At 30.1% G+C, this 11,049-nt stretch overlaps 2 protein-coding genes across 5 annotated transcripts; one reads left to right on the top strand and one right to left on the bottom strand.

Annotated features, from left to right (window-relative positions):
• Positions 1 to 156: 156 nt before the first annotated feature.
• Positions 157 to 1,915, top strand: LOC111684615 (CRAL-TRIO domain-containing protein C3H8.02). Of its 2 annotated transcripts, XM_046952216.1 has the most exons (3): positions 157 to 310; positions 369 to 681; positions 745 to 1,915. In XM_046952216.1, the coding sequence occupies exons 2-3, from the start codon at positions 523 to 525 to the stop codon at positions 1,258 to 1,260; spliced, it is 675 nt and encodes a 224-aa protein (XP_046808172.1). In that variant the 5' UTR covers positions 157 to 310; positions 369 to 522; the 3' UTR covers positions 1,261 to 1,915. The 2 variants fall into 2 exon arrangements, with proteins under 2 accessions (XP_046808172.1, XP_023302594.1); XM_023446826.2 differs by lacking the exon at positions 157 to 310 and having other exon boundaries at positions 317 to 681.
• Positions 1,916 to 2,266: 351 nt separating this feature from the next.
• On the bottom strand, positions 2,267 to 10,821 carry LOC111684620 (TBC1 domain family member 8B). Of its 3 annotated transcripts, none has more exons than XM_023446830.2 (11): positions 9,810 to 10,048; positions 8,647 to 8,813; positions 6,991 to 7,249; positions 6,651 to 6,912; positions 6,430 to 6,601; positions 6,098 to 6,374; positions 5,335 to 5,926; positions 4,486 to 5,271; positions 3,542 to 4,415; positions 3,322 to 3,413; positions 2,267 to 3,021 (listed from the first exon to the last, which is right to left on the bottom strand). In XM_023446830.2, the coding sequence occupies exons 1-11, from the start codon at positions 9,851 to 9,853 to the stop codon at positions 2,689 to 2,691; spliced, it is 3,858 nt and encodes a 1,285-aa protein (XP_023302598.1). In that variant the 5' UTR covers positions 9,854 to 10,048; the 3' UTR covers positions 2,267 to 2,688. The 3 variants fall into 3 exon arrangements, with proteins under 3 accessions (XP_023302598.1, XP_046808169.1, XP_046808168.1); XM_046952213.1 differs by lacking the exon at positions 9,810 to 10,048 and adding an exon at positions 10,696 to 10,821 and having other exon boundaries at positions 2,268 to 3,021; XM_046952212.1 differs by lacking the exon at positions 9,810 to 10,048 and adding an exon at positions 10,679 to 10,815 and having other exon boundaries at positions 2,268 to 3,021.
• Between the last annotated feature and the right edge of the window lie 228 nt (positions 10,822 to 11,049).

Genomic DNA, 11,049 nt, shown 5'->3' with positions numbered 1-11,049 from the left:
ATTAAACTATTAAAACAAGTGAATTGAACTATGGAAAATGTTCACATAAAAAAAAACAAGTATGTATACATTTTCATTATAGCAAAATTATTAACATTAATGAAAGTTTCATACTACTTTTGTATGTTTTTAGCTGTAGAATAATCAATGAATTAAAGAAAAATATTATATTGTGAAATTGTGTTTGTTGGGTAAGAAATATAGTGCTGCCGTACTAGATTTTTGCTTCTATAACTTGGCATCACTATTTAGTTAACGAAAAACTGTGTATATGACAAAGAATACAGTAAAAGTCAAACAAAACGAAGACGTAAGGAAAAGAAGAAAATAGAACGAAAATATCAATTATTAATTATTATTTTCCACAGAAAAGGAAGTTTGACATTCATTACTAAATAAAACATCTTTTATATGTTTTTTGTTGCTTTTATGCGATAACATACAGATAAGAGAACAATATTATTTGAAACTACGTAAAAAATAATCGTATATTAACAAATCTACCAGGTTAATCAAATCAATATGTCACAGGAAGAGGCTACACCTGTTAATCCCAATGATTTGAAAGATTTAAAGGAGCGTATGAAACTTATAGTGGATGCCGATCCCAAGCAATACCATAATGAATATTCATTAAAGCGCTATTTAAGAGCGTTTAAAACAACTGATGAAGCTTTCCAAGTGGGTACATATTCTTTATTATCCTTTACAGATTATTGCATTTATCTTCCGTTTCCTTTTTAGGCTATACTTAAAACCAACAGATGGCGCGAACAATATGGAGTTGAGAATTTGGAAAATTTAACTGAATTACAAAAACACAGTAATAAAGCCCGAGTTTTAAGACATCGTGACTGCATTGGTCGGCCTGTTATTTATATTCCAGCCAAAAACCACAACTCTAGTGACCGCGACATTGATGAATTGACGAAATTCATTGTCAAATGTTTGGAAGAGGCATGTAAGAAATGTTTCGAAGAAGTCACCGACAATCTGTGCATTGTTTTCGATTTGGCGGAATTCAATACCTCCTGCTTAGATATGCAATTGGTAAAGAATATGATATGGCTATTGAGTAAACATTACCCAGAACGTTTGGGTGTTTGTTTAATAGTCAACTCTCCGGGGCTGTTTTCTACAGTCTGGCCACTAATTCGTCAATTAATTGATGATAATACAGCAAAGAAAGTTGTATTTGTAAATGACGAAATAGATTTGTGTAAATATTTAATACCTGATATTTTGCCTACAGATATGTAAACGAGGTCTTAAAAAATATTCTTATTAAGAACAGAGCTTTTAAAGATTAAAGAAATTGAACGTAATAGCTGACAAAAGCTAAAGTAAATATATATATATGATTCGGCATGGCTTGTTTTGATTTATCTAAATCAATTTTTTTAATCGGTAATATCATTTCTATTATTTTTCTTATTTATTTAAAAAATTGCATTCTTTACAAGTTCTAACTTACACGAAAGTACAATATGCTACAATATTGTTTTCTAACACAAGAAATTTGTACCTTAAATTAACATTATAAACCTACATTCCCATATTTGATATAGAGATTATGTATAAAATAAGCTAATAGGAAACTAAGTAACAGCAAAATATCCCGTCTAATAAATAAACCAAATAGAACTGATTCACTCAGTAAAAAACATGTCTGTAATCTAATCTATATACTGCATATGAATCTACATATTATATTATTGTACTTGTTTGTATGTATGTTTGTGGATATATTTATGTATAAATATAAAAAATATATGTATTTGTTATCTATATAAAGTATATAATGTAACAACTATTGATGTTTATTTGTGTAATATTGAGTTTGAAAATACTTGTCCAATAAATGCTTTTAATGAGTGCAATAATAATGTTTAAAAATAAATATAAAATGTTAAAATAAATTATTAAAATTTGAATTTTTACTTAAAAAAAGTAAACACTCTATGCTCGCTATCACATGCCCATTAAATAATTCTAGTTTAAAAATGAATTATGAAATTACGAATCGAAAATATAATCTTTTGCATTATATTTGTCAGATAATGCAGAATTATTACTGTTACTTTGTCTTTTTAGAAATTTTGCTACAGTTTTTATTATAGATTTGCAATCATTTTCTTTATGTTTACAAATTTGATAAATTGTGGTAAATTCACGTTAAATTTTATTAAATTGAAACCGATTCGATTTACAGAACACACATGATTGTTTCAATTTAAAAGATTTTAGATTTTGTTTATATTTCAACATTTATTGATTTATATGCATTATTAATAATAGTATATTTTATTTTGAATTATGTTACGTTATAATAAATATAATATTGTATGTAATTACTCATTTTAAAAAAAGAAATAAATTTTTTTCCCATTTTTGCTTTAACATCTAAATAGAAACATTGCAAATATTTTTTTTGTATTTTCAATAAATTACAATTTCATTGAATATTAAAAATACATTTAACAATTTTAATTTTTCAAATCAAAGAATAGTTTTTAATATTTTATAAAATGTTAAGCGAAAAACAATTTGAAAAAATTTAAGCTAAATTTTATTTACTTAAAACAAATGATCAAAAAATCTATTTAGCCTGCAGAGGAGCAATCTTTCTGTATTTATTTATTTATTTATTTCTATTTTTAGTATACACTATGTGTTTGTGTTCAATAGCTAATAATTCGATGAAATACATTTACGTCTATTCTTTTGCATTTTTTCGATATTTTCTTTAATGGGTGTACGGTTATAGAAACCTTTAACGATAGTTGTCACTGCTAAAACTGTGGCAATAAATTGATTGATGGATATTTCCCAATCATCAAACTCTAAAGAACTATTGCTGCAGCTACTTGTATTTTTACTGGATTTCTGATTATTTGATGTTAAAGTCCCATCTCCACCACCATTACAACGGGCTTGTTTTAATTCTTCTTCTAAGTCCACAAATAGTTTTGTAGTTGTTAGAGGTTCACATGGGGTAGTTGGATTTCCGTTCGAATCAGGCTGTGTATTATAAAATTGATAAACAAATTAATTTGTAATGGAAAATTTAATTTAATAATCTATTGTGATGATATTTAAAACAAACAAGTTTTACGTGACTATAAATTGAACTGTTGAAGCTTTCGTTCTTTCGTTTTATGGAAATATGTAATGTGAAAATAATGATTTTGTAAAATTTATGATTATATTTCCGATATTTAAAATTTTAGTGATATTCAATTTAATTGTTTAACATAATACAGTCATTTCTCTTACTATAATTAAAAATCAATTTATTAAATAGTATGTATATATACTTGCCTCTTCATTCCCACCCAAATTCAGCTGCGTAAAACTTTCTAAACTAGAGTCTTTCCTTATATTATCCTTTCCCAATTCCAAGAGATTTTCATCTAAAAAAATATCAAAAGCAATAAAATTAATAAATAATAACATAGAAATAAAAACATAAAAATTATTTAATTAATACTAAACTTAAAAATATTTATTACATAGTACTTAAAACTAAACTTCGACTTACAGGCTTGGTTCATGTCTGCATCAGGTTTTCCCAAAATTTCTATTAAACTTCTCCATAATATTTGGAAATTAGTCTTTTTCATATTCGGTATATTTTTATTTGGTGAACTAGCATCATCTGGCTGATCCAGAAGATAGCGTAGACTGCCCAAACTTTTCGTATCTGTATTCGAGTCAGTGCGTTCCCTTTTGGCATTTGTGTTCATTACCAAATCGCTGATTTGTGAAAAGTTTGATATCGTTTCGACATTTAATTGGGGGGGTGTAACTTTAGCAGCTCCTAAATCGGAAATATCGGAAAAGGTATCAATGGATTCAAAACGTCCCTGCTGTTTAAGGGGCGCTATGGTTGACGAACCATTTTGAGAACGAGAAACCCCACTAATGATCGCAGAGGCTCCGCCGCCTCCTGGTGTGCTATTTTCGTCTTCCGATAGATCTACATAAAATGTTGATGTTCTAGCATTGACAGCCATTGACGAAGCATTTGAAGCCGTAGATAAATTTGGTGTCCTTAATATGTCCATAAAAGTATTGCTTGTTATGCCTGCTAATGAATGTAGTTTTTGTGTGGCCGTTATTAAGGCGTAATCATTTTCATCGAAATTATTGTCGGTTGGAGATGGTAATGCCTCGATTGATTCGGAAGGATCATCACCAAAAAAATCTTCAGCTTCGATGGCTTCTTCGGCATCATCTTTAGTTTTTGTTTTTGGATTTCTTACTTGTTCGATTTCAACTTTTGACAGTAAAGGTGGCAAATGCAAAATATACAAAAGTTTAAGTTTCTCAGTATATTTACTGGAACATACTAAGCCTAAGGCATTTAGGATTTGAGAAAAATCCAACATGCCAGTACTCTTTTTGTCGGTAAGCTGTAATTATAGCAGTGAAAAATATTAACTTAAATGTGAATATTTTTCTAAAATTAAATTTTTTACTTACGCGGAATAATTTTTCAGACAAATCAATTGTCACACATGTGCGCCATGGCGTGAGTTCATAAAAAAGCACTCGGAATGTATCAAAATCAACACTGTAAGCCTCTGCGCGACTACAGTTGTTGTCGGGAAACCCGAATCGATGGTGTGTAGGTGAAGGAGATGGCACTAAAATGGGAGATTCTCCAATATGAGCATGTAACTTCTGAAAATGAGCTTTGCGAAACGCCATCTTCTCCTCACGAATAATTCCCAACAGCAAACGTAACTCCTCGTTGCTAAAATACATATTGTCCGAATGGAACTTAACTATGGTCTCTTCATTGTCTAAATCAAATTTTCGCATGGTCAAGCGACGATGTTTATTTCGCAGTTCCTCTATTCTTTGTAGCGATATATCGCCAAATTTCGTGTAGGCTTCATGGATTAACGTTTGCACCGATTGTGTGCGTTTGCGTTTGTCATTAGCAACTGGCAAATCATAATCAGGATTATAAATGCCTTCTAAGAATTTGGAAAGTACCAACATGGCCTCACCATCATCGTTACAACGTAATAATTCATCTTTGTTCCACTCCAAAATTTGTAAAGCCACAACAAATATTATTTTGGCTCCATCATAAAAGAAACAATCGATTATTTGCAATGAACTTTCGTATGATATAACACTGATAAAAATCGTCAGGAACCACGATAAAGATATCATTTTAATAGTGCCCAATTCATCTAAATGATGATGCAGTTCGGGTAAATAATGTTTAACTAATTCATTCAAAACGCCCTGATCAATCTAAACAAAACGAACAATTAAATACACATGGATTAGATTAACATAGTAACTATATGTATGTACCTGGGCTCCAACCACTTTATCTTTGTAATAATCGGGTAAAAGATTTTCACACAAACTGGCCAAAAGCCAAAAAGCATTCTCTTCATCACAAAATAATAAAAATACTGAAGTTACAATATTCATAGCCTGTGTGTATCCAACTTGTGGATTTCTTAAAGCATACGCCTGTAACACGCGTTTAAGAGCAAACAAACCCTCATCGCTTTGGAAAGCTGGATGCTCCGGCAATGACCGGTGCAAATCTCGTTCGATTTCATCGTGTGTTGATGACTGTTTAATAGATGCGGCCTTTTCCACTAAATCCTCATATAAACCAGGATGCATTTCTTTTTCATGTATAGCACCAGAAAATATCATCCATATTTCTTGTCGTAACTTTTCAGGAATACCTTCCACAATAAGATTGATTACTGCTGTAGTACGAAACATTGATATACCACGACCATAATCGCGAAAATGCGATTCCCAGCGGGAAAGTTTTTCATCCTGTATACGTTGCATTTCCGGGGTAAATCGTGTTTTGAAGGTATTGATTAAGGCCGATTGCTTACTCCAAGATATATCATATTTTGGACGTTCACGGCTGACGGGACTGAAAGTTGAGTATAAAATTTTACTTTAATGATGTATTAAAGCTGAGTTTGAATAGTTAAAAATATACATTTTTTATTTATGAAAAAAAAAAAAAAAATAATAATTATTTTTTTGTTAAATTAGAATTATTTTCATCTTATGTACTATGTATTAATAAATATTTACGTACACGTGAAATTTTGATAGTAAATCAGTAATTTTTGTTATTAGGACATCTCGAGCGACAATTTGAGCAAATACGAATGGAACATTTTCTGAAGTTATAATAACAATTTGATTTTCATAACGATGGTTACCATCGTCTTTTTTCTCTACACTTTTAATAACTTTCAGAGGAATGACCACGCTAACGAAATCTTTTATGTCACTAGTAAAACAAAAGAAATTGGTAGATAAATAAATATTTCCGCCGATATATCGTTTTGAATATGGTGTCCATAAGTTAGCTGGAATGTTAAAAATTAAAATTAAGAAAACAAACTAATCTTTTGTTTAAATCACCCTTAATAGTTCCATCTATAATCTCCGATTGTGGTAAACGGAAATATACACGATATTCTTCCGATTTTTGACGAGCTGTTAAATCACGACACAAAACCGGTTTCTTAGAGGACTTGCGACCAAAACGCAACAACAAAGATTTATCATGGTTAATGATGGGACTGTCGGGATCCTAAAAAATACATGTATATTTAATGTAACAATTGTGTATATCCACCCACCTGTATAATTCTTTGTATAGCCATTTTATTTAGTTGTTCTATAAATTCATATGCCTCTACATGATCAAACAATATTGTAAAATTATATTGCATTTTATTGTTCGTTTTTAAATAGATGGTATTGGCATGTCTAGATAGCTCTTCCAGCTCTGTGAAACGTATACTTATCTTTGTCTCCTGACCCAACATGTACGAATAAAAACTAACATGATTAAGTGAAATATAAAGATGTCCTTGTCGAGGTATTTTATTTTTAATATATCTGTAATAAATTGCCCAATACATTCAATTTAATAATTAAATAAAGCTGTCATTAATTTAATCGAATAACAAAACTTACGTGCATGAGTAGTAATTTACTAATTGCTCCTCTTCGGGCATATTGAAAAATTGTCGAAATTTCGATTGCATCACTTTAAAATCTGCTGAATCCCCAGATTCATCTTGATTATTTTGTGTATACAACGATTTTATTTTACAAATTGTAAAATTTGTAATCTCATCTTCACTCTCCATTTCATTTAATACTCTAAAAAGGTTTTGTGACAGCCATTCCCAATCTTTGTATATTTCTTCTTCCGTTATACCAATTGCTATTTCTGTTAATGTAAATAAAAATATTAATATCAAAACTTTAAATTACATACATTATATTGATCGTAAATATCAAAAGGTTCAGATTTTGTTTTAATAATCATCGACGAGCAAAACCAAACTTATACTATTTACCAGAAAGTATAAGATTGACTCTTTTAGACTACCTCATCTAAATGGAGTTGAACTCCCACTTTCAGGCTGTGCTAAATATCTAGGGGTTACTCTTGATAGTAAACTATCCCAACCCAACATCGTAGCAATGCACATTTGCAAGAAGGCTATAGGAGCAAAATGGGGGATAAGACCCGAATAAGTGAAGTGGATTTTTGAAGCGGTTATCAAGCCAATTAATTCTGTTCTATGGATCTACCTTTTGGTAGAAAGTACTAAATGTAAAAATTGTAAAATCCTTTAGCCCAGGATTACTTACAACGACTACTGTAGAAACTGTAAAGATGAGAAATAATTGTACATCTTCTCTGTTAGAATTTCTGGAGTACACCCCAAATTTATCAGGAGTTAAGAGATAACCTGAACGCCTTTATTGGGCATTGCTGTTGGTTTGACGAAACAAACTCCAGCAGCTCTGATTAGTTGCTCTTTCGATTCCAAGACTTTTCCCCCTCAATCTCTCTTTCTCTCGGTCTATCATAATCTCTGCCTTTCAGCATCTGCTACTACTAATATTAATACCTCTAATCCATCTTCACTATTATCTCTTGCTACAACTATGCCTTCTTCTTTTTTTTTGTTTTTTTTTTGTTTTTACTGGTATCACAAAGGGATCGAAAGTACCCACGTGTGCATCTATCGTAGCCTGTACTACTAACTAGCCTAAGATAGATTTTTGATGATAAGTATGTTTTCAAATTTAAAAAAATACTATTTTTACGTGTTAAAAAATAATTTGTTTTAACAGTTTTGTTATACAGTTTTGAAACACTTGCTCTTTAAATTTTTTAAATCTTTTTTTTTTTTGTTCATTAAGAAGAACAGTGCAAATAAGTCTTTGTTTTAAATTCCATAGTATTGTTTTTGTATAAAACTAATTTTTTATAACAGACGTCATAAATTATTTAAAAAAATCAATGCAATGACATGAGTCTTATCAAACTGGAACATTTGAAAGGGAGAATGAATATAAAGTTTTATTTTAGTAAAAATTACATACATATGAAGAAAACATTTTATAGTTTATATTTTAAAGATGATTTATTAAAGGAGATTTGCATATGTATATACATACATAAGTACATATATTTTTTTATTTTGTGAAAATTTAAAATAATGATTCATAGCAAATCAAGTGTCTTGTTTAAAATAACTATTTGTATTTCTTTATTTAATTTAAAATGTTTCAAAATGCAATAAGTTAATAAGCAGTTTAATATGAACTTACCATATGATACTTCTGAGTTCGGAGTTTGATGTAATATTCGATAAGGAGGTGGTTTAGTATCAAAGACGCTATCAAATGTGCCCACCAACAATGATCCCAAGCCTCGTGATTCTCCATGACCACGTCGTTTTTGCAAAACAAAATAATTTGAACGTTTTTCAACTAGCCTGTTGATAATTCAGTTAGATTGAATAAAATGAAATATATAAATATTTAGGTATTTTTTAAAGTTTAAGTTGCTTACATTTTATAATTTATTTATTTTAATTAACAATATGATCAAATAATTTATTTTTGATGTAAAAAAAATTATTTTATTAAAAATTTTATATTTTTAATTAGGGAAGATTGCTTGTATCCGAAAGACTTTATGATTTTTGGAAAGTATTCACCGATCGTACTAATTCAATTGTTCTTCAAATTATCTAATTTATGAAGTGTTATATTATACTAGAGCCTCTGCCAATAATTGGGACGGTAGTATACCGCATAGGAACAATGGACTAAGATCGAGCATGTATGCCACTGTCACCTCAGGGTGATATGACTTGGAAATAACGTATGTGCTAGGCTTCTGCCAATAATTGGGACGGTAGTACACCGTATAGGAACGATGGACTTAGATCGAGCATGTATGCCTCTGTCACCTCAGGGTAATACGACTTGGAAATAACGTATGAGCTAGGAAAACTGCAAGACAGCTCTATCAGCCAACTAGGTTTTATATGGGGAATTATAGTTTTTTTTTCGACTGAGTTTTTAGGGATACTTAAAACATCTCACTGTTCTTCCTTAAGAGAAAGTTACCATTCCTCTATTCTTTTTATTCATGCTGTTTTCATTTCTTTCATATAGTGTATCTTCAATACACTATATGAAGGGGATCGCAGTAGACATTTTGGTCTCTTATTATGGTGCATAAATTTTCTTAACAAAAAATATAAACTTCTTTTTGTCCAAAATATCCACACAAATTATAAAAGTTCTTCATTCTTTAAAATACAATCTCTACCTAAAACATACATACAAAAAATTGTTTCATTTAAAACAACTTGGTAACTCTACTTTAAAAATAAAAACACCCAAAATTCAATGAATTCTGATTAGAAAGAAATCTGATCATCTTATTGGAAAAAAAACAATTGTAAACGAAAGTAACTTACCAAAACGCCGATGGCAAAAGAATTTCTTTAGGCTCTATCCACATTTTGCATAAATATTTTTTCTTTAATTAAGATGTATGAAAAAAATATGGAAACAATTTTACACAAAGAAAAGATTCCCATAAACGATGTATTGAAAATTATTATGAATTATCTCCAATTAATGATAATTATTTTTTTTTTGGGTTTTGATTAGGATGGCGGTGCATCAAGCACTCATATTGCCAGGTTATCACACGTTTGTCCAGAGAAAACCCCACCAACCGACCTATACCTTCATATAGGAAGTTGGAGCATCCGGACTTGATTTCATCAAAAGTATTAATGGTCTCCACCAGTATATATTTGAGTTTAAATGGTCTCCACCAGGTTATATCGTGAGTATTTTATGGTCTCCACCAGTTAAAAACGTTTGAGTATTCTATGGTCTCCACCAATAAAACATAACCTCACTTGAGGTAAAACGAAAGCACGAGGTTAATGTAGACAACATGTAACTTTGAACAGTTACATGAAGTAATACATTACACCAGTGCGAGCGAGACGCAAAACTGTCGAAAGCCAGGCAACAAACACAAGCCTGAACGCGTTTAAGAAATAATCGCGATGACGCGAGAGTTGTTCCCCAACTCAGACCTGAATTACGACTCTAATGATAATTAACTTATATTTTCTGCAATCGTTTTGACAGTTTTAACTTTATACTATGCACTCGGAAAATAGTATGTTGCAAGTTTCGATTCTTTTTGCTTTTTCTCTCAATAATGGACAAAATACATAAGTCCTATTTTTGTGTTATTTAGAATTATAATTGCCACTTCTTTGTTGGCAATATTACATGTTTTTATAGTTATTGTATAATACTTCACTTTTACAAGATATTAACTTTTTGTATAGTTTTGCTATAAGTTTATTGCGTATTTATAATTTATAAGATTTATTTTTTTCTTCTTTCAACTCCACCGCTTTCAAGTAAATGTCACAGAAAATATGTGTAAATCGAAAATAATGAAAAGAAAAGCACACAAAAACAACAGTCATAAAATTCTTTAACTTTATTTATACTCTTTCTTTCTTTTTGCTGTATTATGTTTTATTTACAGTTTTTGTTTATGTTTTATCTCTCTTTGTTTAGCTATTAGCTAAGTGAGAGCAACAAAGAAAACAAAACAACAAAAGGAAACAGCTGTTAGGAATGTCAACATGTGTGGAAGATTTGTGGATGATATACACTTTTAGA

This window comes from Lucilia cuprina, chromosome 5, assembly GCF_022045245.1.
Source record: "Lucilia cuprina isolate Lc7/37 chromosome 5, ASM2204524v1, whole genome shotgun sequence".
NCBI lineage: Eukaryota > Metazoa > Arthropoda > Insecta > Diptera > Calliphoridae > Lucilia > Lucilia cuprina.
Note: the sequence above shows the minus strand (reverse complement) of the source record. Positions and strands in the feature narration are given on the sequence as shown.